Source organism: Lepisosteus oculatus, chromosome 2 (genome assembly GCF_040954835.1).
Source record: "Lepisosteus oculatus isolate fLepOcu1 chromosome 2, fLepOcu1.hap2, whole genome shotgun sequence".
Classification (NCBI taxonomy): Eukaryota; Metazoa; Chordata; class Actinopteri; order Semionotiformes; family Lepisosteidae; genus Lepisosteus; species Lepisosteus oculatus.
In genome coordinates, this window is record NC_090697.1 from 66076650 (window position 1) to 66100449 (window position 23800).

At 45.1% G+C, this 23800-nt stretch overlaps 1 protein-coding gene across 2 annotated transcripts in view; it reads left to right on the forward strand.

Annotated features, from left to right (window-relative positions):
- Nucleotides 1-23389, forward strand: part of LOC107076754 (uncharacterized) — a 95475-nt gene extending 72086 nt beyond the window's left edge. Inside the window, exons 18-20 of one of the 2 annotated variants that reach the window (XR_011182751.1) lie at nt 8749-8904; nt 22530-22721; nt 23037-23389. Coding sequence is in view for 1 of the 2 variants with exons in the window: in XM_069181009.1 (XP_069037110.1) it covers nt 8749-8904; nt 22530-22610 (237 nt within the window). In the remaining variant the exon portion in view is untranslated. Of the gene's footprint in view, nt 1-8748; nt 8905-22529 lie in introns of both variants that reach the window. The other variant, XM_069181009.1, reaches the window with a different exon arrangement.
- Nucleotides 23390-23800: the final 411 nt, after the last annotated feature.

A 23800-nucleotide genomic window follows, 5' to 3' on the forward strand; every position in this document is an offset into this window, starting at 1 on the left:
ACGCGAAGAGACAGTGAGGGGGAGGCAAACAGAAATCAGGAGCTTCCCTTACACAAATAGCCTTTAGAGAGAGCTGGTGGTATTTCATTAGACACCTGCTGGTTATTTTCCTAAGGGCTCTTCCACTGTCCAGCAGAAAAGAGAATTCTTCTGCACCAGAGCTACAGGTCTCTGTGCTTTGACTCTCAATAGAAAGGCATACTGGACTGGAGTGCCTCTTACTTCCACAGTCCTTTCTCCTCCTCCTTTTTTTCCACATTCTGAAGTTTTGACCAGTGTACAAGAATAAAATACACAGATGTGTCCGTAGGGCATGCTGGGCTGACTGTAAATCAGAACTCTCTGACTCCTACAGGTAATCAAAGCAGGTGACTTGTGTTAGGACTGTCAACACACATTAAGAAATGTCAACTGAAAATTAAGTATTTAACACATGCTGTCTTCCAAAAAGTGTCCTAGAGACTCAAGGGTTGAATTATAGCATCAGTTCCTGCTGCTGCATTGTCACTTACAGCAGAACCTCAGATTTTTTTAAATAAAAAATTGAAATTGGTGTCTCCATTTTCATTTAATTACACAATTTGAAATCACTGATGCTTTCAAGACTGATCTCTCCAGTAACAACTCCTGTATCTGAACAGGAGACTAGGAGAGATGAAGACACGCTACTCTGACACACCCACCCACAGAGCCCTAGACACTGGGGCATGTCAGATCTCTCATCAGCTTTGGCCCGCCTGCAGGGGTCTTTAAAGTCACTCTTGTGGCTGTGCCTAGACCAAAGACCCTTAAGCCTCGAGCCTACAGCAAACTAACCCCAGCACCACTTGCTTGGAGATCATGGTGACAGTCTGTGCAGATATTTTCCATGTAGACCAAAAGACAGAGTACAATGAGATTCTGTAATTTGGTCAGGGTGCCTCTCAGAAAGCCAGTAGCTCCATGTAACAAGCCCTTTAAGCCTAGCCCCTGTACATCCTAATGTCTGCTGTGTAGACTTGATGTGTTTGCTCCTGCCAGCATGAAGGTCAACTTCCACTGAGGTCTCAAGTGTGGACGGTGTTAGTTTGGCTGCTGTGGCAGACATTCTGCAAACAGTGTACCAGCACATAGATAAGCCCATGAGGAGGTGTCAGAAACGAAGAGGAAGAATGGGAGACACCTGTATTTTATCAGCACAGCCACACTGCCTGGGCAGAGGGGGGGTTGAACAGGTGTTGTTAATGAGGACTGTGAGTGGTTAGCACTCCCTCCTCTCTCACCTCGTCCCTCGCTGAGGCTCTGTGCTGGGGGCAGGAGGTGGCCTTGGTGTGAGACAGATGTGCACAGAGGGAGGAGGAGGAGCAGACACAACATTTATATTTGCTCTGCTGCACCTGGTGGCATAGTTAAATACTGTACTGTTCCTTTTTCCTATATGCTACAAGCTGAAAAGATAAAGCATTTCTGTTCCATGGGAAATAGTTAGATTTTATGACTTATGTTTTGCATAATCCTGTACTATATTAATGAATCTGAAACTGGCCATTTTTAGTCTAGTTTGATTCTGGACAGATTTGCAACATGGATATTTGTGAATTAAAATGAATTAAAATGACATTATTACTTCTGAAATTGAGCCTCAGGAACTCAGGAACTCCCCTACCCCACACCAAGCTGAAATGTTCTAAGTCAGTCCTATCTTAACGATTCAGACATTCCAGTTTCTGGCAGAAAATCCTGTCTTGTTTTACTCCTATCTGTTAACAACCCATCAAGTCTGATTCCAAGGGCAAATTTCACAGCGTGCTTTTAACTCTGCTGTATACACCACAGGAAACCAAATCTGAGCTATTTCTGGTTGTTGTACATTTTGATTATCAAACAAGAGAGATTATGTGTTGATTGCATGAGTGGAAGAGAAAAGAAGGATATTATTAAGGAAGTTCTTCATCATTCTTCTTGAGTTGAGGAGGCTTGGGTCGATGTCATCTTGGCTGTTTTATTTTTTTGTGGTGACTTCCAGACAGCAGAAGCTGTGAAAAAAAGTGTTCAGCTATAATGAGTGACACAAAAGAGTGTATGTGGTGTGTATGTGGAAATCCAGAGGAGGTTTGATCTCATCAAAGCCCTGAACACCGTGGTCAATTGCCCTTTTGGGACAATTTGAACCTAGGACTCTTCCATTTAAACAAATAGATGGTGAATGCTATCAAACCCTACCCATCCTATAGCAATTCTTCTATTTTCAATGGTAAAAAAACATTTACAGATGGTGGCTAGCTAGCGATATTATTGGACAAAATAGATAACTATATGTTGTCTGGAATATAAGATAAGATCACTTTATACAATTTCTTGCATTAGGAACTTGTCTTTTTGCGTACACACAGACGGGGGAGAGAGAAGTTTGGGGTCAGAGCACAGGGTCAGCCATTTATACGGCTCCCCTGGAGCAGCTGGGGTTAAGGGCCTTGCACTGGGGCCCACAGGCGTAGGTCCTTAGCCACAGAGACACAGCTCTGCCCCCCTTTATATTTTTTTAAAGTTATATATTTTTATCTTATGTCTTATAAACATAAGGAAAATGTGAGTCTGGGACATTCTGTATGCACGATTCCATATCATAACTTAAGACCGGAAATGTGTTAGGAAACGTGAATCTGTGACATCAGTTTTCCTAAATGCATACTTAGGACACCCTATCTCTAAGCACAAGATAAGACTGGCAGCTAGGATGTTTCTGTAAGTGGCCCCAGAATGGAGTGCAGTATTCATCTAACTAGGTCACTGTGCAGCTGCAGGATAACCTCTCCCAGCTTGTATCCTACACTCTTTGTTTTGTATCCAAACGCCTTACTCGCCCTTCTTTTTTTAATCGATTCTGCGCTGTGCCTGGGCTCTGACAGCGCAGGGCCTCCTACAACTCTTCAAGCTCCTGCCCTGGCGTTTGAAGTCATTCACTTGCCATGCGGCCCGAGCTCTGAGCTTGGGTTTTTTTCCCCCTGAAGCTGAGTAAAGGAGCGTGGGGGCGAGGAAAGCTGTCTAAAGAGAGATGAAGGGCTAAAAAACAACCAGCTTACATCTGAGCTGCCTGTAATAGCGAGGTGTTACTGGAGCGTCCACGGGTTTCTGTCCTCGAGCTGCTGACTCACTGGCAGCTCTGAAACCAGGCTTGCACTCCACAATTCACGCTAGCAGGAGAATCGCCTGCCGTCTCCCAGTCAGCAAGAGAGAGCTGAGAGAGCCTATTGATGTTTATTATCTCCACACCGTCACCGTTATTTAAAGCCCTTATCTCTGTGTTCAGCTGAATCACTGCGGGCCAAGAAAAACTCTGCCAACCTCTTTCTCTTCCCAATTAAACAAAATCCCCCATTGCCACGCAATCACTGCAGCGCGGTTGCCAGCAGAGAAATGACAAGCCAATACTCGAAAAAATAAATACTGGCAATTGTTGCTAGCTATTATGGGCATAGGAGCATTGGAGCAGTATCTGCCAAGTATAAAATCAGCTTAAGAGACACAGGTCCCTGTTCTGAAGACACCAACTGATGCATTTCTCCTTCTGTATACTGATAAGAAAGCAAGGCAAACATTTTGGAGGAATCTTTCAGAGTGCTAACTCAGGAGTCTCTTACAGACAAGTTCAGTTTTTCTATTTAGCCCAGGAGTGCCCTGATTCTGCTCAGTGCAGGTTGGGCCCAACGGGTGTGGGAATGCTGGTTGCTTTTTGGGCTGTGTCATTAGCAGGCTGTAACCTGGTTTCCTTTAAGGGACAGTCCCAGCAATGGGGGGTGGTGAATAGCTACTGACATCTTTACATTGTTCAACTCCACCACAGAGAAATGTACAAGGGAGCCCCTAGCCCCCCCCACACTGATAAAGTTTAAGTACGCAATACGTGTGATCCCCTGTAAGATTAGGGGACCGATTGCTCCCATGTGGATTGAAAAAATTATCTGTGTAGGGGGCAGGACTAGGATCAATTTTAATCACAGTTACACTGCACCAGAAAAATGTTGCCCAAGTCTGACAAATCTCAGATTAACCCTGGTGAAAATTCCTTCAGCAATGTGAAACTCCAGAACAGCTCTGGTTTCCCTCTATGCAGATCTTTCATGTAGCTCCGTCTTTCTCAGATAGCGTGGTTGCCATTGCTTGCCAAGTCTCACAATGAAAGTGCTGAAAATCCACACTAATCCACTATTTAGTGCTAGCAGCAACATGGAAAGTAATTTCTATGATGCAGTGGAAATACTGGCACTGGTGTGCTATTGTATAGCCCAGAGGCTTCGAGCCAGAAGATTCTGTGCTCCTGCGGACCTCTCACTCTAAATCTAACTAGATTGTAAAATCATCATTTTCAAAGAGCAGATCTGCCGTGCTGTGATCAGTGTATGGTGGATTTGTTGACCTGCGGGTTATCAATAATAGCAGAATTATTGAAAAATTGCTTACAAACATGCTGTTGGATTGTGTGCCTATAAATGAATGTCCTCGTTGAGAAAATGGAAGCCCCAACTAAGAAAGGTTGAAAAGCCCTGGTCGGCCTTGTGAAAGTGAGCAGGACGATGGTACGTGCTAATGTACAGATGATGGGATTTTCACACCCCCAGTCAGTTTGGGTCTTTCTCCCTATCTCCTGCATTCTCAGCCCTAAGTACCAACATACTGTAAGTACTGGATCCTCATGCTGCCCTGGATTGGTAGTTAAGACTTTTTTAGAGTTGCTGAAACCAATAATTCAGATAAATGGGCAGTCAGTAAACTGAATAGATATATAATGTACAATACCCTCCAGATTTATTTATCCTCCTGGTGAAATAGAACAAAAAAAACATTATATAACAACAATATTTACTAGCTGGATAGCGTATCCAGCTGACAGAGAAATTTAAAAAATGCTACATTGTAACATACTTTTGTGGGTTTCATCCGCCAACATGGTCAATGACCATTTACATGCAGTCTTCAGAGAGCTGACTTTAACCATGATGATGTTGATGGTACCGAATGCCTTTTATGTGTTACCTCCTCTTATACTCTTAGACATCTCTGAAGTCCCATTGCACTTCTAAACAGCAGAATGATATTGTAGGTTTATTTTTGTCAACTTTTCTTCAACGGAAATAAATGTGACCATAGTGTTTTCTAGATTTCTCGTTTTCTACAGTTATTTATGACAAATCTGAATTTGCTCCAGCACGGTGGTGCAGGGATTAGGATTGCTGTATTGCAGTGCTGGGGCACTGGGTTCGATTCTATCTGTGTGGAGTTTGCATGTTCTCCCCGTGTTCGTGCGGGTTACCTCCAGTTGCTCTGGTTTCCTCTTGCAGTCCAAAGACATGCTGGTACAATAGGTTAATTGGCTTCTGAGAAAATTGGCCTTGGTATGAATGTGTGCCCTGAAATGGACTGGTGTCCCATCCAGCGTGTACCCCACCTTGCGGCTGTTGCCCGCTATAGGCTCTGGCTCCCCCTGCGACCCAGTCTTTGATATAGTCGTCAGAAAATGGGTGGATGACTATATGGTACAGTACATCAGTACACACTTAGGTTATTTGTTCCTAATTTAAGGGTATGAATAAATCTGGAGGGAGCCACATACTGTAGTTTAAAACCATCTTTATTCTTACACTTAATACATTGGTGAACAGCATTTGCAGAAGTGAAGGGTTGCCCATACTTTACTGAGAATGTACTTGTGATTGGGCTAGGAGAAGGGCTTGCACCAAACTTTCACACACCAGGCTAATCAAAGAACATTGTGCCTACAGATGCAACCCATTACAGGAATGTTGTGGCAACGCAAATTGATCAAAGACAAAAGATCAAAGGCACAAATTGAGATTACCCAGTAGAAAGCAAGAAAAAATCAGGTGTTTGGCTGTGGAGTGTTTTCTGGTGAGAGGGAGTGAGAGAAGGGGTGCAGGGCTATGCAGGAAAGGAAAATGTAAGAAAGAGCAGGTGAGAAGGACCTCCAAATGAAGGGAGATCTGGGGTGGAGCTGTGAAAAACTGAAATCTGTAACTGAATGGAGAGCTTCACAAAGTAAAGTCACTTGGGCTTCCGGTGTCCTTGTGGAATAAGAGTCCTGGATTCCCTGAGAGAGAGAATGCTGACAGAAAGGTCAGTGTGATCATGGGCAGGAGAAGTGAGATGGGGGACTACTGTCCTGGAGAGCTCTTTGATCCCCACCACTCTGATGCGTTTCCTGAAATGGTCAGCCTGTCTTCCTATTTCGGCAATGCTAATGGAAATCAATGTAATGAACTACATTGGTCTGTGGGCGATCATGAAATGACCAAAAACACCATGTGCTATATATGCTTGCTGCTGACTCTACTATGTATCTGCATGGATTTTATATTGGTTATACATTTACAGAGATATTTGTATTGTGAAAACATTGTTTACAATATAAATACGACGTGAACACAATGCTTCTGTAATGTTCACTTGTCAGTTTGGGAGTCCCGGGGCAAGCTTCTTTACTAAGGTGTGTAAAAAAACCAGTAGTTACATAAAATCATATAAGTATGTCTACCATGGCTGTAACATTGTGTCTATAGCTGTTACAGCTATAGATAGCTGACAAACCCAAACTGCACCATTCCAGGGACACTGTAAACAGTTTGCTCAAATATAACATAACCGTACCACAATCTTCCAGCCTCATTTGGACATGCTGTAACATTTAGTGGCAGCTGGGACAGTAACAGTACAGAGAGGAGGCAAATGACTGAGGTGTACTGATAACCTGATGCCCAATCAATTTATCATATTCTGATCCCGATGTAAGTGGAGAGGTATTTTTCCACATTACTACTGTGATAACAGTCAGACGCTGGAGGCCACATTGTATGGTATTAACGTGCTCTCTCCCACTGACCTGTATTCCCCTGGGAATATCGCAGCATAGAAAATCTCATTTCCTACAGACACCTGCCCTGACGCCCCCCTCCCCCAATCTCTGCATTCATCTCCCAGGCTATTGCCTGGAACACGAAAGTTGACAGCTTCCACTCACCGACTCTGAGCGGGGCCAGTGCAGTGTGACCTGATTGTACCATCTGAAGAGAGAGAGGGGGAGCTAGAGAGAAAAAAACACAGAGAGAGACACAGGGCAAGAGAGAGTGATGGGAGGAGAAACAGGGAGGATAATGGAAAGAGGGGAGATGATGAACAAAAAGTGCTTTTTTGCCTTGCTCTACCAGTATACCCTGCTGTTTTCCCAGGCTCCAACATCACTACCCTAGACTGTGGTACTGCCAATTCTTTACCATAGTAAAAAAAATGAAGGTGTAATCATGATGTGTCACAGTGTTACAACAATCTAGCACAGTACCAGAGCAAAACGTGGTGACTGTAAGAGGCAGAGCAATCCCTGGTTCAAGTACTAATTTCCTATACAGGTTTACTAGGGCACAGCCTGGAAGAACAGCCCTGCAGAGCTCAGACGTGGACATTCTCACAGGTCCATGGTGTTTTGGGAAACACACGCTTATTGTTTCTTCGCTGACAGGTAATGAGCCTGCCTGGCAAACTCCCAGTGACCCCAAGAGAGAGGGAGAGGGCAGGGTGTGCCTCTCAGTGGAAACCACCAGCATGATGACACGCAGGCCTCACTCAGAATCTACCGGGACAGAAGGAAAAAGCATTAGCAAACATTAGTCCTTCCAGTTTGAGCCACAGAATGGAACAAGTTGGAAAGTACCACATCCTGCCAAGGCGGAAATTTTGTCCTCGGAGGGTCTGAGCCGCCACCCCTCCTCTTTGTAAACCCGATGGCAGTCTCAGTTGACCACAGGAAAAGCCGCCATTGACCGTTGATCCTGGATCCTGCCGGGGTGGGAGCGTTGGACATCAACTACAGAGTCCTGTGCTTCTAAAATGACGTATTCTAGAGACATTATCTACACACGCTTGTGTTTCATGAAGACCTCATGAGAGAGGGGGATACAGCATTCCATAATTTAAAGAAGGTGTGCTTCCCAGGAAAGTTTAGTCAATTATTTGTTTTATACCACATCAGATGACAATGCCTGAACGGGTTAAGTACCCAGCCATTAGAAGGAGCTGAGATCTGGCACTGGCACTGTCTCTGCCCCGGGAAGCAGGGGCAGTGCCAACAAGGGTGAGATGCCAATGTCTAAGTGTCTCCATCTCGTTTTCTCGTTTCTCTCGCTTCGCGGTTAATTGGCTTAAGGGGGATAAATCATTTGCAGCTCCGGCTGTCATTCCCATCGCCTCTTCCTATCCTAATCCCCTAATCTGTTAAATCCCCTTCTCTGCTGCCGCGCCAACCTGCATGCACCAGGCCTGCTCGAACCCCTGTGCTGCCTGCCTGTGTCCTGGTTCTCTTGTTGTGTTGCAGTGGCTGGGGGAATGTTGAATCAGTGGGGCAGACAAGAAGGCATGACCAGGGATGATAGGGTGTTTCTTTGCCTTTTGGCTCTGGAATCTTTTGAGCTGATGCAGCTGGATTTAATCTGTCTGGCGTAAATCTCTGTTAGCATGACCCCTAAGCACATGTGAACACTCAGATAGACACACTGCCACTAGGCATGAACAGTTACATACAGAATTACACAGTGCAGTAAACACATTAGATGGGCAGTTTGCCAACCTCTTGTGTACAGTCGGAAATCAGTCCCACAGTGCATTTGTCTGTTTTGTTTGTATATCTAGGTGAAAGTGGGTTTGCCTTTCTGTCTGTCCAGCCCAAACCCTGAGATGACCCCTGTGACCCTATATCATTCCCAGGGTGACCTGCAGCAGCTGTGCTACCTGCTGGAGCGCTATGTGCTGGCTGGGATCCGGGAGCATGGACACTTCCTGTATCGGAGTGTTGTGAAGGACCGTGCTGCTCGCTTGCACGTCATCTGGCTCCGCCTGCTATACACGAACATGCCTCCGCAGGTAACCAAGGCTGCACTCCTCATCGCACTCACTGCACTCACTGTCTGACAGACTGACTGACTGCATTGCCCATCACACTCACTGACAGACTGCACTGCCCATCACACACACTGACAGACTGCATTGCCCATCACACACACTGACTGACTGACTGACAGACTGCACTGCCCATCACACTCACTGACTGATAGACTGACAGACTGACAGACTGCACTGCCCATCACACTCACTGACAGACTGCACTGCCCATCACACACACTGACAGACTGCACTGCCCATCACACACACTGACTGACTGACTGACAGACTACACTGCCCATCACACTCACTGACTGATAGACTGACAGACTGACAGACTGCACTGCCCATCACACTCACTGACAGACTGCACTGCCCATCACACACACTGACAGACTGCACTGCCCATCACACACACTGACTGACTGACTGACAGACTACACTGCCCATCACACTCACTGACTGATAGACTGACAGACTGACAGACTGCACTGCCCATCACACTCACTGACAGACTGCACTGCCCATCACACACACTGACAGACTGCACTGCCCATCACACACACTGACTGACTGACAGACTGCACTGCCCATCACACTCACTGAATGACTGACAGACTGCACTGCCCATCACACTCCCTGACTGATAGACTGACAGACTGACAGACTGCACTGCCCATCACACTCACTGACAGACTGCACTGCCCATCACACACACTGACTGACTGACTGACAGACTACACTGCCCATCACACTCACTGACTGATAGACTGACAGACTGACAGACTGCACTGCCCATCACACTCACTGACAGACTGCACTGCCCATCACACACACTGACAGACTGCACTGCCCATCACACACACTGACTGACTGACAGACTGCACTGCCCATCACACTCACTGAATGACTGACAGACTGCACTGCCCATCACACTCCCTGACTGATAGACTGACAGACTTGCACTGCCCATCACACTCACTGACAGACTGACAGACTGCACTGCCCATCACACTCCCTGACTGATAGACTGACAGACTTGCACTGCCCATCACACTCACTGACTGACAGACTGACTGACTGACAGACTGCACTGCCCATCACACTCACTGACAGACTGCACTGCCCATCACACTCCCTGACTGACAGACTGACAGACTGACAGACTGCACTGTCCATCACACTGACTGACAGACTGACAGACTGCACTGCCCATCACACTCACTGAATGACTGACAGACTGCACTGCCCATCACACTCACTGACTGACAGACTGACAGACTGCACTGCCCATCACACACACTGACTGACAGACTGACAGACTGCACTGCCCATCACACACACTGACTGACTGACAGACTCTACTGTCCATCACACTCACTGACAGATGCACTGCCCATCACACTCAGTGTCTGAGACACTGACTGCATTGCCCAACACACCCACAAACAGGTGGAGAGGCTAAGTTAGCACAACCAAAATCAGTACGTTTTTTTTCCCGATAGGTGGAAAGGGGGCACAGCAGAGTGCAGTTCTCTAGACATCAGCATCCAAAATATTAAATTCTGTTGACTTGCAGGTCTTTTGGGGTTCATTATGGTCTACCTATGAAAGGAAAAGCGCAAACGAGCACTGACAGAGCCACTGTATATTGGAGAGACCCAGCCCTGCGTAATTGGGGGCAGGGGGTCACTGACAGACCTGTTAATGTGCTGAATATGTTAAAGCTCAAAACACCGGAGCCACAGTGCTGCCAGCCTTTGCCTCACAGTCACACTGCCTTCAATTTGTTTTCATTAAGGGAGAGTAATGTAATGTTGTCCTGCCCCAGGCACTGTGTAATGAGAAGGATTATTAAATGATATTATAGCCATGGCCACTGACATACAGGCTATCCTGAGAGATACAGAGATAGAGGAGAGGTGGAGGGTGATGGAGATACTGGTGGAGAGATGGGGAAACAGAAAGAGAGATGGAACTACAGCGAAAGAGATGGAGATTCAGAGGGAGAGATGGAGATGTAAATGGAGAAGGAGAGAGAACTTGTGTGTTACATTTTACAGCAGTTGGTGCTGTGGGAAAGAACCTGGTGAAGGGTCAGAGAAAGGTAGGGAAAAGAAAAGAGAGGTTCAGAAAGAGGGAGAGAGTGAAAGACAGTTGCCCAGGCTGTGGTACTTAGAGGCTAGAGCTCTCTATACACAGCTTCTGTGCAAACTGGATATGAGACTGAACAGCAAATGTAGGTTATAGGGAGAGCTTGAATTAGCTCAGGCCTTCAGGGACATAAAGAGAAGGAGGGATAGAGGGAGAGAAAAGCATGTGAAAATTAAGTTTGCAGTGGGTAGCTGGTTTGTATCTTCCATTGGATTTATAGTACCGTGGCTTTCACTGGCCAGGTCCAGTGGTGCTGGTCCTCACCAGCTTGTGGACACTTTAAATCTCTGTTGTTCTGTGTGGTTTCTTACCTCTGTGCTGCCAGCTGGTCCCCGATTAGGTGGACTCTTTGAGACAGAAAAGGCCTTGCTGGACGTTGTCTCTGAATCACTCTGAATCCATTTTTTGTCTACCAAAGCTTCCACTGATTGGATGGACTGCACAGCTAATCTGCTTTTGTTCCTGACTTCTTGCTAAGAATTTGTGTTAATTAGAGGGATGTGTTAATTTATAGAGGCCAAAGGCAAGCTCATAATACTGATGACTCCTAAATAATAGCAATTTAATTACAGAAATAATGCAAATACAAAATATTCAAAATTGCTTTTCATTTGTGTTTAATTTAACAATATTCTAATGCTGCTTTGTGATAATTAAGGGACCATTTCAGCTTTCAAACAATTAATGTCTTGTCTTATGTGTTTATTTGTTTAACTGCAGAGGCATGGTAAAAAATCTATCCTGTCTCAAAGTGCACAGCTGGTCTGGGGCCAGTTGGCAGTGTGCTATGTACTGTACTATGTGACTGCTTGACTCTGGGAGGCAGTTCCACAGGAGAAGATCACAGCAGCTGAAGGCTCCAGCCCAGGCTGGCTTAAGGCTGTGCCTTTGATGAGCCAAGGAATACGTATTTTGGGAACTTAGGTAATGATTAAGAACATACAGAATACATACTGTAGATCCTGAACATAAGAAGGCTCCAGTCCATGAAGGACTTCAGAAGGACTATTTGTAGCTGCTTTAAGATCTATTCAAAATGTCATTGAAACCAATATAGAGGGACCTGCGCACTTTGGAGTAGTAGAGAATCATATGGTACACAATACAGCCCTGTACTGTGCCATTCTGTGCTGTGCAGTACTGAACTGTGCTTTTCTATACTGTACTGTGCTGTAGTATACTGTACTTTACAGTAATGCCTTGTATTATACCATACTATACTGTATTATGCTGTGCTCTGTAACTGCTTGACATTGCTGCTTGTTGTGCAGCTCTGCCGCCAATAAACAGCAGATGTTCCAGATGATGGATCCCTGCTTGCAGCAGATTCTCAATGCGGCTCACAGCTGTATGTTGTGTGAGCCTGGGCTGTGCCAACACACAGCTGGGCACCGTGTCAGAGAGTCAGGGCAGGAGAGGCCGAAGCTGGGAAAGGGATCAAACCGAAGTGAAGCACTAGGCCTGTGTTCACCACACATTTGCTGCAAAATGGACGATGCAGTTCAGACTTTACTGTGCCTTTTATCCAAATAAAACCAGTTATATACAGTAGATGGTTTTATCCAACTGGTTTAAATTTGAACTTGGGGTTTTGTCTGTGTGTTTTGCATAATTATTTCTTTGACATTAAAATGGCCAGTTGTTTTTTTTTCTTGCGACCCCTTCAATTTTGAATTGACATTTTTTGGGGAAATGTGGAATCATCAATTATTTTTCTTTTGATACTCTTCCAATGTGAAGCTGCCAGCTGTCAATCAGCTCGGCTGTGCTCTGCGCGCCTCACAGCAGCACCCTGCAGAGCACCGGTCTGCCCTCCCTGCGGAGCTCCTGTCAAGACATCTGACCCAGTTCATCCTGCACCTTGCCTGTGGGAGCAGAATCTGCACCCCCAGCAAGAGCCTCGGGCCACCTGGGGGCTAGATCTCCGCTTTCTTAATCAACATGGCTGCAAGCAGCATCCCTCTCATTTACAGAGCACAGACAAGATCTGTATGCATCTGCCCAACAGGACACTTGTCCGGCCGGCCTCCAAATGAGTGCCTTTACTCAGAACCTCCGTTTCCATAATTATTTAACTGCTGTTTAAGATAAAGAAGGGTCAGCTTAAGAAATCTGAGCCTGAACCTCTCCAGACGAGAACAGCATGCCTGGATACCTGTGGTGAGAACATGTCTGGGTATAAAAGGAGAAGGTTTTGATCTGCATTTTAATACCGCAAAAACATAACAGAAACAAGCTATGTAATTAGCATAATTAGTCATACTGCAGGTGCTTTTATCTTAAAGTGACTCAGACAAAAGAAATAGGGGTTGAACTGGAATCAGCAGAGATGCCGACCAGCTCTGAAAAATGGAGCACAGGGAAGTCAGGGTGTGTCGCATAGAGAGTCCGTGGCACAGCCAGGGACTTAAACTAGAAACCCCTCATGTAAGAAGCCCTTTGCCCTAACCACTCAAGCCCAAAGCTTTGCCCAGCGCTGTACAAGTCAGGCCAGATGTGCAAATCCAGTACTGGCTCAGTGTGGGAGGAGCCTGAATACCTGTTTAGTCTGAATGCTCATTCAACATCACTGTCTGTCATTGTCCCCCCCACCCCCTCTTACCTTCGCTCCCATTCCTACCCCAATTTATCAGGAGAGGCTGTTGACAATCTCCCAATATCCCATTAACCCCTATACACACAGCCTTATTAATGACTTCCTGATTATCATCATCTCTCATCAGTCATCTCTCCCTCTCTGCTGAGACCTCTCAGCTCTGTATGCTCTCATCCCTGCCTGCATTTTTTTGCCAGTTGCACAAGCGCAATTGGATCACTAAAACTATCACCGTCATTAGGACAATCCAACAGATCGGAATTATGACTTCTGTAAAGTGTTTGGGGACACTTTCTCAGACCTTGTGTACAGACATGGCCATAAAAAGAGTATACTTCACAGGCAGACAACAACAAGCAGGAACCAGATAAGCCAGCAACACTACAGATTCTGGTATAGCTCGTGTTTGTGTTCATTCCAAGTTCATTACTGAGAATGCGTTTCTAACATCTCTGGGCTCTGACCTACATATGAGATGTAAAACACAGGTCCTAACCAATAGCACCTACTGATACAGTATTTGGTTCCTAATGTCTGTGTCTCATTCTGGCTGTTTCTCTGTGATAAATGATGTCTTAAATCTTTAAGTCATCCACTACTAAAGACCCATACAAATGTTAGATGTGTGCAATCAAAGATTAGTTTTAAGCTGTCGGTCAGTTAAAGAAACCCAGAAAAATCATTATTCTTGACTAGCAAAGCTGGGGACCCCTATTCCATCTACTCTTTACCAGAAAGCTGATTATTACTAAATTATCATTAGCTGACTATTTTCATCAAATCAATTAGCTTCTAGCTCCTAAATGGACTGTATGGTGGCTGTGACTCTGAATGGCCTCCTGTTGCTTGCTGCTGTTTTTATGGTAAAAGTAACAATCTGAAGGCTCTCTCACCGGTACCAGCCTCATGGTGGGACTACACTGTGAACTGGATGTTTGGTCTGTCATAGGGCATACACAGTTTAGGCACGCCAGTTAAATTACCAGCATGTTTTTGGAAAGTGGAAGGAAATTGCAGCACCTAAAAGTATAATAAAAAGTATCCAGTCAAGGGAATAACATGCAAACTCCACTCAGAAGGCACCTTGTCCAGAATCTAACCCAGGACTCAAGAGTTGTAAGGCAGCAGTACTAACTAGTTCCTAATTGTGCCACTTGAGACCTCAGCTGTAATCCCTAAATTATCTTTTAAATTATTACCTTTTCAAAGTAACCACCCCCCCAAAAAATACACATCCCTTAAAAAATGCAAGGGGGAAATAGCACTGTACCGAGGGCAGGTGTGGCAAGCTAGCTGTGTGTCTGCTCCTGTGAGTGTTTCATCAGTTCAGTTTTCTTTGTGAAGTCAGGGCTGGTATCACATTACTGAGCACATGCTGATACAGCACAACCTCCCCTCCTCCACAGAGACACTGGGCTCACCGCAGTGCTCAGAAAACTGCAAAACCCGATAAGCTGCAAAACAGGAGATGTACATACATTAAAATAATAAGCCAAAGGGTGAGAATGCATTCAGCAGGCATCGCTGGGGTTATGAGTGCAAAAAAGCAATAAAGCACAATTCATTCTCGGCACACAAAAGACTGCTGTACATCACTGAGTGTCTTTGCACAGAAAAAATCTGCCGTGTCCCCACTGAGAATTTTAAATGCAGGCAAGGCATCCTTCTGTACGCAGAGGGCCCACGGAGACATTTCTAGTCTCGTCAAAGGAAATCCTTTATTTAACGGGGCTAATGCGGCCAGCACAGTGAAAGCACGTCTCTGAAAGAGAGGACAGTGGGCATTTTTTGAACGTCATGTTCTGATTTCCAATTCCAGCTCCCACAAAGGACCTGTTTGACTGCCCACTGCTGTACAAGTGCACAACGCAGTTCTTAAATGTGAAAAATGCATTCTCTTTCCGCACACACACACTTTGTGCGCTCCTCCGCTCCAAGAGGCAGGAATTCTAATGGGCACTGACAGGCAGAGAGACAGAGCTGCGTGTGTATGAGTTTGTGTCTGTCGGCGAGCGAGAGGCGGGGGGTCATCGCGGGGCAGCATAGCGGAATGTGCCGCCGCAGGAGGGTTACTTAATGAGAATTAAAACGTTTTTCTCGATTGAATAATTTAGCACTTCTGTTAATAGCATTTTTATTAAGTGCATTCCGGGTCGTTCTCGGGTGAAACACTTTCAGTAGCGTTTCTGGTTTCTTCACCCACAAAGGTAGTGAAATTGTTCACAGGTGCAAACACAACTGGAAGAGTAAAAACAAGAAAGCACCTGAGCCAAATGTTTCTCCAGACCCAACAACTGAGGAATAGCCAGGATCTTCAGTCATACTGTACATCAGTGCAAATCACAGCTTCCCAGCCAGTCATGGACTTCCCAATCCCTTTGTCCCTGGGCTGGACACTGATCTCTGTGCATGGGAGTGTGGGAGGGGGCAGGGCGTCAGCGCGGTGTGAATGAGGCTCTGTGCGCAACAGGAAGCAGCCGGGCTCTACGCCTCCATCCACAGACTGAGGGCCTTTCATAGCCCAGCTCACATCTACCCAGGGCAGATAATCAGAGTGCTTCTGCATGAGGTCGAGGCTTGCTGCCTAGAGAATTACCGCCAAAACACACCATTTCTAATTGCCACTGGAGCAAATAGAAGGGACATATAACCACATGAGCAGAAGCAACCTACTGGTAAAATCATTTACTGAATCTCCTGTACTAGTTCATTCTGCAGTTCCTTACATTGCTGTTCACACACAGATTAGGCAAGTGAAAGTTCACAAATTTTGCTGTATCTTATTGTATCAGTGCTTACTGATTCTGGTATAAGCAGTTTGTATGGGCTGAAATGACAAATAATCAAGATGATTGTCCAGGATTTTAGCTTTACAGTACAATTCAATTCTAATTCTAAAAGAATGAATATGCATAGTTAACTAGGGACAATATACCTGTAGGCGCAGAAAATATAGCAAACATTTCTTTTGAGCGTTTCAATCATTTAAAAAAGCATGTAAGTTTGGAGATTTTGAATGTGCTCATCTGGGAGGGAGAAAACAAGAATAAAAATGCTTTGAAAGTTGTCCTGCAGCTGGAGATATTTGGACCTGAGTATCTTATTCAATACTTTTGTGGAAAATATAGTTGAAATGGTGTATTCATTTCCATGGGCATCCACATGGACAGGCACACTTCATATCGCCATAGCCTGCAGCCTTGCACTGCCCCCCAGTACAGACTCTGCCCAGGCAATGCACGTCTCCTCCAGCAACTCCCATTCATCCTGGTCTGTATGTGCTACCACCATGGGACCAGTCCGCTTAGTGGAGTATAGTATACCACTATGTGACCTGACAGGGGTGTGTGCATCACCTAGGCAGAGGGTGGAGCCTGTTGCTGCAAGCCGAGTCAGTCTGTGCTGGCATCCCTGCTGTATCCCCCTGGGCATGGTGACCAGGCATCATCACATGCAGGGTCTCTGCCTTCTGTCCCTGCCTTTGCTTCCTGTTTTCTGTAAGCTGTTGTCACCTGTTCTTCCAGAAAAGCAGGCTGATTCTCTGTATAAAGTTAAAGATAACATCTAGCTGGTTTTGCATAGCTGTGATTAAAAAATCACTTTTGTGTGTTTTCTGTCAATCCTGATCACAGTTGGATAATGATAGTATAGAACACCATATAGGTACCTTCATTAGTTGATCCACTCTGGAGTTTGAACAGTAGGCATATTTGAATTAAATATTGATCTGTGTGTGAAGTTAGAATTATTGTTGGCATTGTTTCCATGTGAAATTGACAGAATAAACAGGGAATGTGGTACAGCAAGTCCCCATATCCAGCTGACTTGCGCAGGAATGGTATCGATTTGAGTCAGATCTGTTCCTTTTTCTCCTGAGAAGACGCTTGACACTCAGCCTGAGACTTTTGCCAGCTCTGCGAGAGAAACGCTCAGCCCCAGAGGAAAGATTAGCATTCAGATACAGGACAGAAAGGAAATAATTGAACATTGTGAAACAGTAATGGCCTTGGTGCTGTGTTAATGAACAGGGGCTTCAGCAATAAACGGCGCAGGGTCACACAGAGTTTAAACATGGTACAATTTTAATTTTCTCTCTGTACTGGAAGTTTGCAAGCTAGCAACACTTAAGGGTTTCAAGCCGCTGTTTAAGAAAAACAATGTAAAGCTTTTAGTAGATGTAGGCACACTCTAGACCTCCCAGTGAGATATAACCACACACAAACACATACAAGCATGCAAGCATATACAAACATGCACATACACGTGTGGGTACTGTGTTCCTAAACTCAGTCTTCTCCATGTAAAATTATTCATCTAACTGAAATTATCAAAAAGAGAGCTTCAAAGGAGCCACAGCTAGCACTTTTTAAATCTTTAATGCTTTTGCAGAGCTTTACAAGGTCAGAATATTTGCAAGAACAAATTTGCAGTGATCAAAAACCTTAATCTTGACAATGAAGTGGGAGAGGAGAGAACACACATATGCATTACCAACACACACAAACTCTGGACCTCCCATCCAGATGTACACACACACACGGAGCAGCTGAACACACACACGCAACGCATCCGACTGTCAACACAGCTGTGAGAGAATGAGGGGGCATACACAGCACAGCTCAGCCAATCACCCGCCCTGCTGCCAGGAATAGGTTAATTAGTGTGCTCGCACACAGACTGACAGACTGACTCAGGGGCAGACAGAGAGACAGACTAACACAGGACTACCAGAATGCCCTACCAGACAGAGAGACAGACAGACTGATATTGAGCAGACAAAGAGGTGTACTGATTGACAACAGGGGAAGACAGAGCCAGAAACTGAAACACATGAATAGTCAGAGACAGAGACTATCAGTGGCAGACAGACTGACACAGAGGCAGCAAATGACAGATTGTAGGGACACATATTATATCCTTCTTAAATCAATCTTAAAATTCACCTTGTACACCTGATGATGTGTAGGGCCAGTGCCAAGCTTAGCCCAGATTTTGTGGAGATCTTTAATTTGATTTCTACATCATTCATCTTAAATTTAACAGTGACAAATTACAATTATTATCAAGTGGCACATGACAAAGACGCACGAGTCCCAGATTTACCATCTAGCTCTAGGCAGTTAGAAAGAGACTGAGTGTGTTCGGAGCAGTGTGAGAAAGGAGAGACTGAAAAGAGGAGTGAGAGAGATGAGGAATAGCAGGAGATGAGGAGCGAGAGAGTGAGGATGAGAGAGAAGAGAGAGACAACAGGGAGAGGTTGGGTTTTATATAGACGATCAAAGAAGGTGAGAGGAGGTGGGAGTGAGAGAAAGAGGAAGGAGAGAGCAGAGAGCCGCGGGAGAGAGGGAGAGGAAGCGTGATGGGCGAGACAGGGCTGTTGTGTGAGCTGATAAACGCTCAGTTGTTTTTGTTGCTCTTGAACGGGCTCCAGTTGTTGTTTGCACTCCAGCTGTGGGGCATGGTGATATCACAGGTGTGCCAGAGCTTGCCTGGATCTCCTCCAGCCAAAACCACCAACACCTCACACCCAATACACCATTATCTGCTTGTGTAATCCAGAACTATCATCACTTTTACACTGTGGCACCGAAACTGGGAAGAAGCACAGTGGCGCTACGTAGAGTGGAGGAACAAAAAGACACAACTATACTATAGTCATTCTTATTGCTTCTGTCCTTGTCACCAATTGTATTTATTCTAGGCAACAGTTGTTGTAATGAAGGCTCACTCTTCATTTCTAACTTCTGACTCACTTCTGACATCTGGAATGGAATGAGACTGGATGTTCCCTGTGGCCTTTGACAGCTCCAGCTGCTCATTCCTGATTTTGTGCTTTTTCACTCCATCCTGGCACTCTGTGAATTAATTGAACCTATTACGGGTTCTGTCAGAACCAATGAACTACCTCAAGCTGCTAATTGAGACCAGATATGCTGGGACACCTCCAGGATCAGGACTGGGCATTCATATTCCAATAAGTGTTTGGTCAGCCAGTAAATAGACAAATCAAGGTAACTGGAGCAGCATCCAGCAGATAAAGGGTTAAGAGAAAGATGCAGGAATGCATTATACAGGCTTTAATTTCCTTGCTGTATGTGCTTCTGTTTCTCCTGTGGAAGTTTTGTTTTTAGTACTGAACTCTATATCTATAAAATGACTCCATTAAAGCTGACCAAAGTAAAGGGAAGGAGTTCTGTTTTCACTTTTTTTATATCAGCATTTCCGCATGTTGACAACTTAATGCACTCTCCTGGCACAATTACCCTTCACTCAGCCTCTGGTAATGAAGTGCCCAGGCCATCAGTGGGAACTGACCGTGAAGCAGACCTGAGCAAGTGGGAAGCCAGGCTGGTCAACCGCCCCCACTGTGGGAGAGACCAGGGGCAGAGAGCGCAGAGTGCAGAGAGGCAGGGTGGACAAGTGATTGCTAAGGCTTGAGGAGAGGGCAGCAGTCAGGCATCAATGGGTAGTCTGCCCATGTGTGTAAAGCCTGTAGCTCAAATTTGTGCGTTTGATTGTCTGTATGAGAATGCACATGTGTTCCGTCAGTTCACATATGTAATTGGTTTGTAGTGTGTGCGTGTAATTTATCTGATTATGTATCTTTCATTGCATGTGACTGTGTATTCCGTTGTGTGTATGAGGGAATGTTTGTGTGTGTTCCATCGCGTATGTATTTTTGGATGTCAGAGGTAGTGCCATAGTGATAATCTCCCCCGAGCTTCAGAGGCTGAGCTCTCAGATCTCACATCAAAGTCTGTCATTTTTAGAGACGTCTGCACTTTTCATGTCTGGCTTGAATCCCTGTCACAGTAACAGTCTTCTTTCACACACGGTTCTGAAATTGCTCTGACAGATACCGCCTCACCAGTGTTACACTGTGACAGCTGCTGTCTGGTGCCAGGGAGCGTGCCCGTGCCACACAGCCCTGCCATATCAGAACGACCACCCACAACACTCTTGCATCTCATGATGCAAAGAGCAAGCATCTGCATCAGGTCCTGCATGATGCACAAGGCCAAGCCTTATTAGATGCTGCGGTGTTATGCCTGTTCCATTCTGTCCTCTATGCTGTGTCACAGTTGATTTACTCCTTTGACAACTAGTGTAATAAATAATGCTCCTGAAATATGCACGGTTAGATCATGCCTTTGGCAAGAGTAAAGATTGCCTCCTTTACACTCCTCTGTCATGAGATACCGGTACCGCAGCAAATGCCCTGAGAGAATAAAAAAGCCTTTTGCAGCTGTTTCACTGATGCAGTTTCAAGACTAGGAGTTCCCCTTCCTATGCGCAGCAGTGTCTTGAAGTTGTAGAAAAAAATGAAAATTGTCGACAAGTACACAGCTCTGTCACGTTTTGCACCAGTGCAATCACCCCACAACTGCTCTGCCACCAGGAAGGGTACAGGCAGGGCAGACCCTTTGTGCCCATCGTGAGCATCTGATAGTTGAGAACCCTCAAATCTCACCCAGACTTTTCCCGCAGAATCCTGGTAGTTGCCCTCCATAATGGGGTTTGTTTCTGATCCTTCCAGGCTTGTTAAGAAGTGCCTCCTATTTTGTTCTTTGATCCAGAAGTCTAGGAAGTTCAAACACAGGGCTGGCACGCAGGCAGGGTGTGGGTTTTGCGAGGGGGCCTATCTCTCAACTGTGCTGTCGTAAGTGCAATCTACACTGTAATTAAAATGTGTGTACCAAACACGCTCACCTGGCAGTTCCACCTTCTCTCCCTTGAACGTGCTTTTAACCACCCTCCATGGGTAAAGGGCAGAAAAGCACAGCGCAGTCACGGTAAAGTGTTACAGCACTACTGGATGATATGAACTGAGAAAAAAAAGTAAAAACATTACAACTGCATATTCACTGTGCCAATTTCCTTGGCACAATTTTCTAATGGTGTCTGCAAAACTGCAAAACTGGCCATGCTCGTTCCTTCTTCTCCTTCGGCTCAAATCGGTGGAGTTGAATTAGCATCTGTGTAGATTAATAGAGTCAGAGAATCCGATGCACATGAGAATATAAAAAAGGTTACATGCCAGAGGGAGCTGCTCGGCTCATCTAGCCCATTGAGCACTTAGTAGTCAGTTGACTAGAGGATCTCATCCAGATATTTCTTGTGAGGCGCCAGAGTATCAGCGTCCACAACTAAGCTGGGCAGCTTGTTCCACACTCCCACAACCCTTTGTGTAAAGAATCGTCTCCTGTTTTTAGTCTTTAAACCATTTCCACTTAGTTTCCACTTTTGGTTTAGACTTATTTTCTACTTGAGTCCCAAAGGCAAAAGTGTTTATCTCACAATTTCGGAAAGAAAACTGTATTGTTCCACTGGCCTTAACATGCTAATTTATGTTTGGAACAAGATGCTCAGCCACACTGTTGAAGCTGATACCCTGTCTTTTTTTTCAGGAAACTTGCTGACTTGCTTTGATAGTCTTTGTGTTTGCTTGAAATTCTCTACCTGACCAAGGAACATCACTGAGACAAGTGTTATTATTCTGAAATCATGAGAACCACTACTGTTGCACACATACAACAAAAGAGGCCACACAATGTCTTATTTTGCTCGTTAAGGTAACTTTGTGCACTGAACATAATGTAGGTTTGCCACAGCAAGGGGTTTGAATACGTATGCAATTAGGACTTTTCCATTTTTGTTCCATATTCATGATGTATTTGCTTCTTTTTCATTTGGAATTCAGAGTAGGTTGTGTATATAACAAATATGAAGTCCTCATTCAAAGCGTCATGACCGCAAGCTTAAAAACAAAAAAATTTGAAAACTGTGCAAAGATCTGAATGCTTTTGCAAGGCAACTTCTATGTCTCTCTGTGTGTGCCTGCCTCTGTGTCCTACAGCTCCAGTATCTGAATGACCAAGAACAGCCTGAAGAGAGGAGCTCAGACTGCAAAACCAGGCCAGACGTGGAAATACTATAGGGGGGAGCACTAACCCAGCTGCCCCCCACTTGACTGATCCAGCTCGCAGAGCCTCGACCATAATCAGGATAACATCTGGACTAGTATCTTCAGCAACAACAGCTGACCCTGGTATCTCGCCTTGCTTCGGCCTCTAAGACAGAGAATTCCATAATTCCATACTCTCTACCCTGGTCTCCCATTTACCGGAAACCTACTGTGTAGTTTTAATGACAAAACTAGGAAAAGATAACACAGGTGTGGAAAGGTCAAACTCTAGATTTAATTTTAAATGAATGCTCTTTTATACTTTGAAACAGTTAATTGTGCACTGTCCCATAAAGTGAGCTGTCCTGGTAGAAGAGTCTCTGCCCTGGGATTGCTAACTGTTAGTCAGTCACTGCCTGAGATATGCTTGCTTCTACTGCTTCTACTCCTCTTACCCAGACCCTGGGCTCTCTCCTTGGCCTGGATTCAGACTGTCAGGTTCCAGAGGCCTGGTGACCCTGGCTTGGAGATGCAGGGAGAGTTGGGGTCAATGTCAATTTCAAGGAGACCTGCGCCCCACTTTTCACGTAGACCAGGCTACGCCTTCCCCAAACTGAAGCTCAATAGCCTGTCCCTTCTCTCTTACTCAATCCCTCACTTGCTCTCTTCTCTCTCCCTTTTTCATCTTCTTTAGCTTCAATAGTAGTTGATTTGTTGATACTTAAGCTCAAGAACCTCTTTGTGCCTTTAACTTGATCTTACCTGTGTATATTTCCACTACAGAGAATGAAAAATAAATCATTTTGCTTGTATTTTTTGTCCCGTAGCTCTTTGAGGATGCACAGATGGACAGTTAGTGTTATTTATTAAGAATGGAATGGGACATCTGAAACAGTTGGCTGTAACACTGACAAAGAGAGGCAGAGAGCTCCATGCAAATTGATGCTTGTCCTAGTCTGGACAAAGAGACTGTAATTCACCCACTGGGAGAAACAGATTGATCTGATCTGGTGGAGGACAGAGGTCACCCCCAGAGGTCTGTGCAGCAGAAGCTGCATGTTAGAGGTCCTGTAGTGTGGTGGAGATCAGTGGTGTAGTGGTAACAGAGTGCAGCAGAACAGATTCGCACAAGCAAATTAAAATGATTCATCATCATTTTCCAAAAGCACTCAAAAGAGTTAATAAGTGTGCCAGTAAACTGTGCCAGATGCCCATTCCAATTT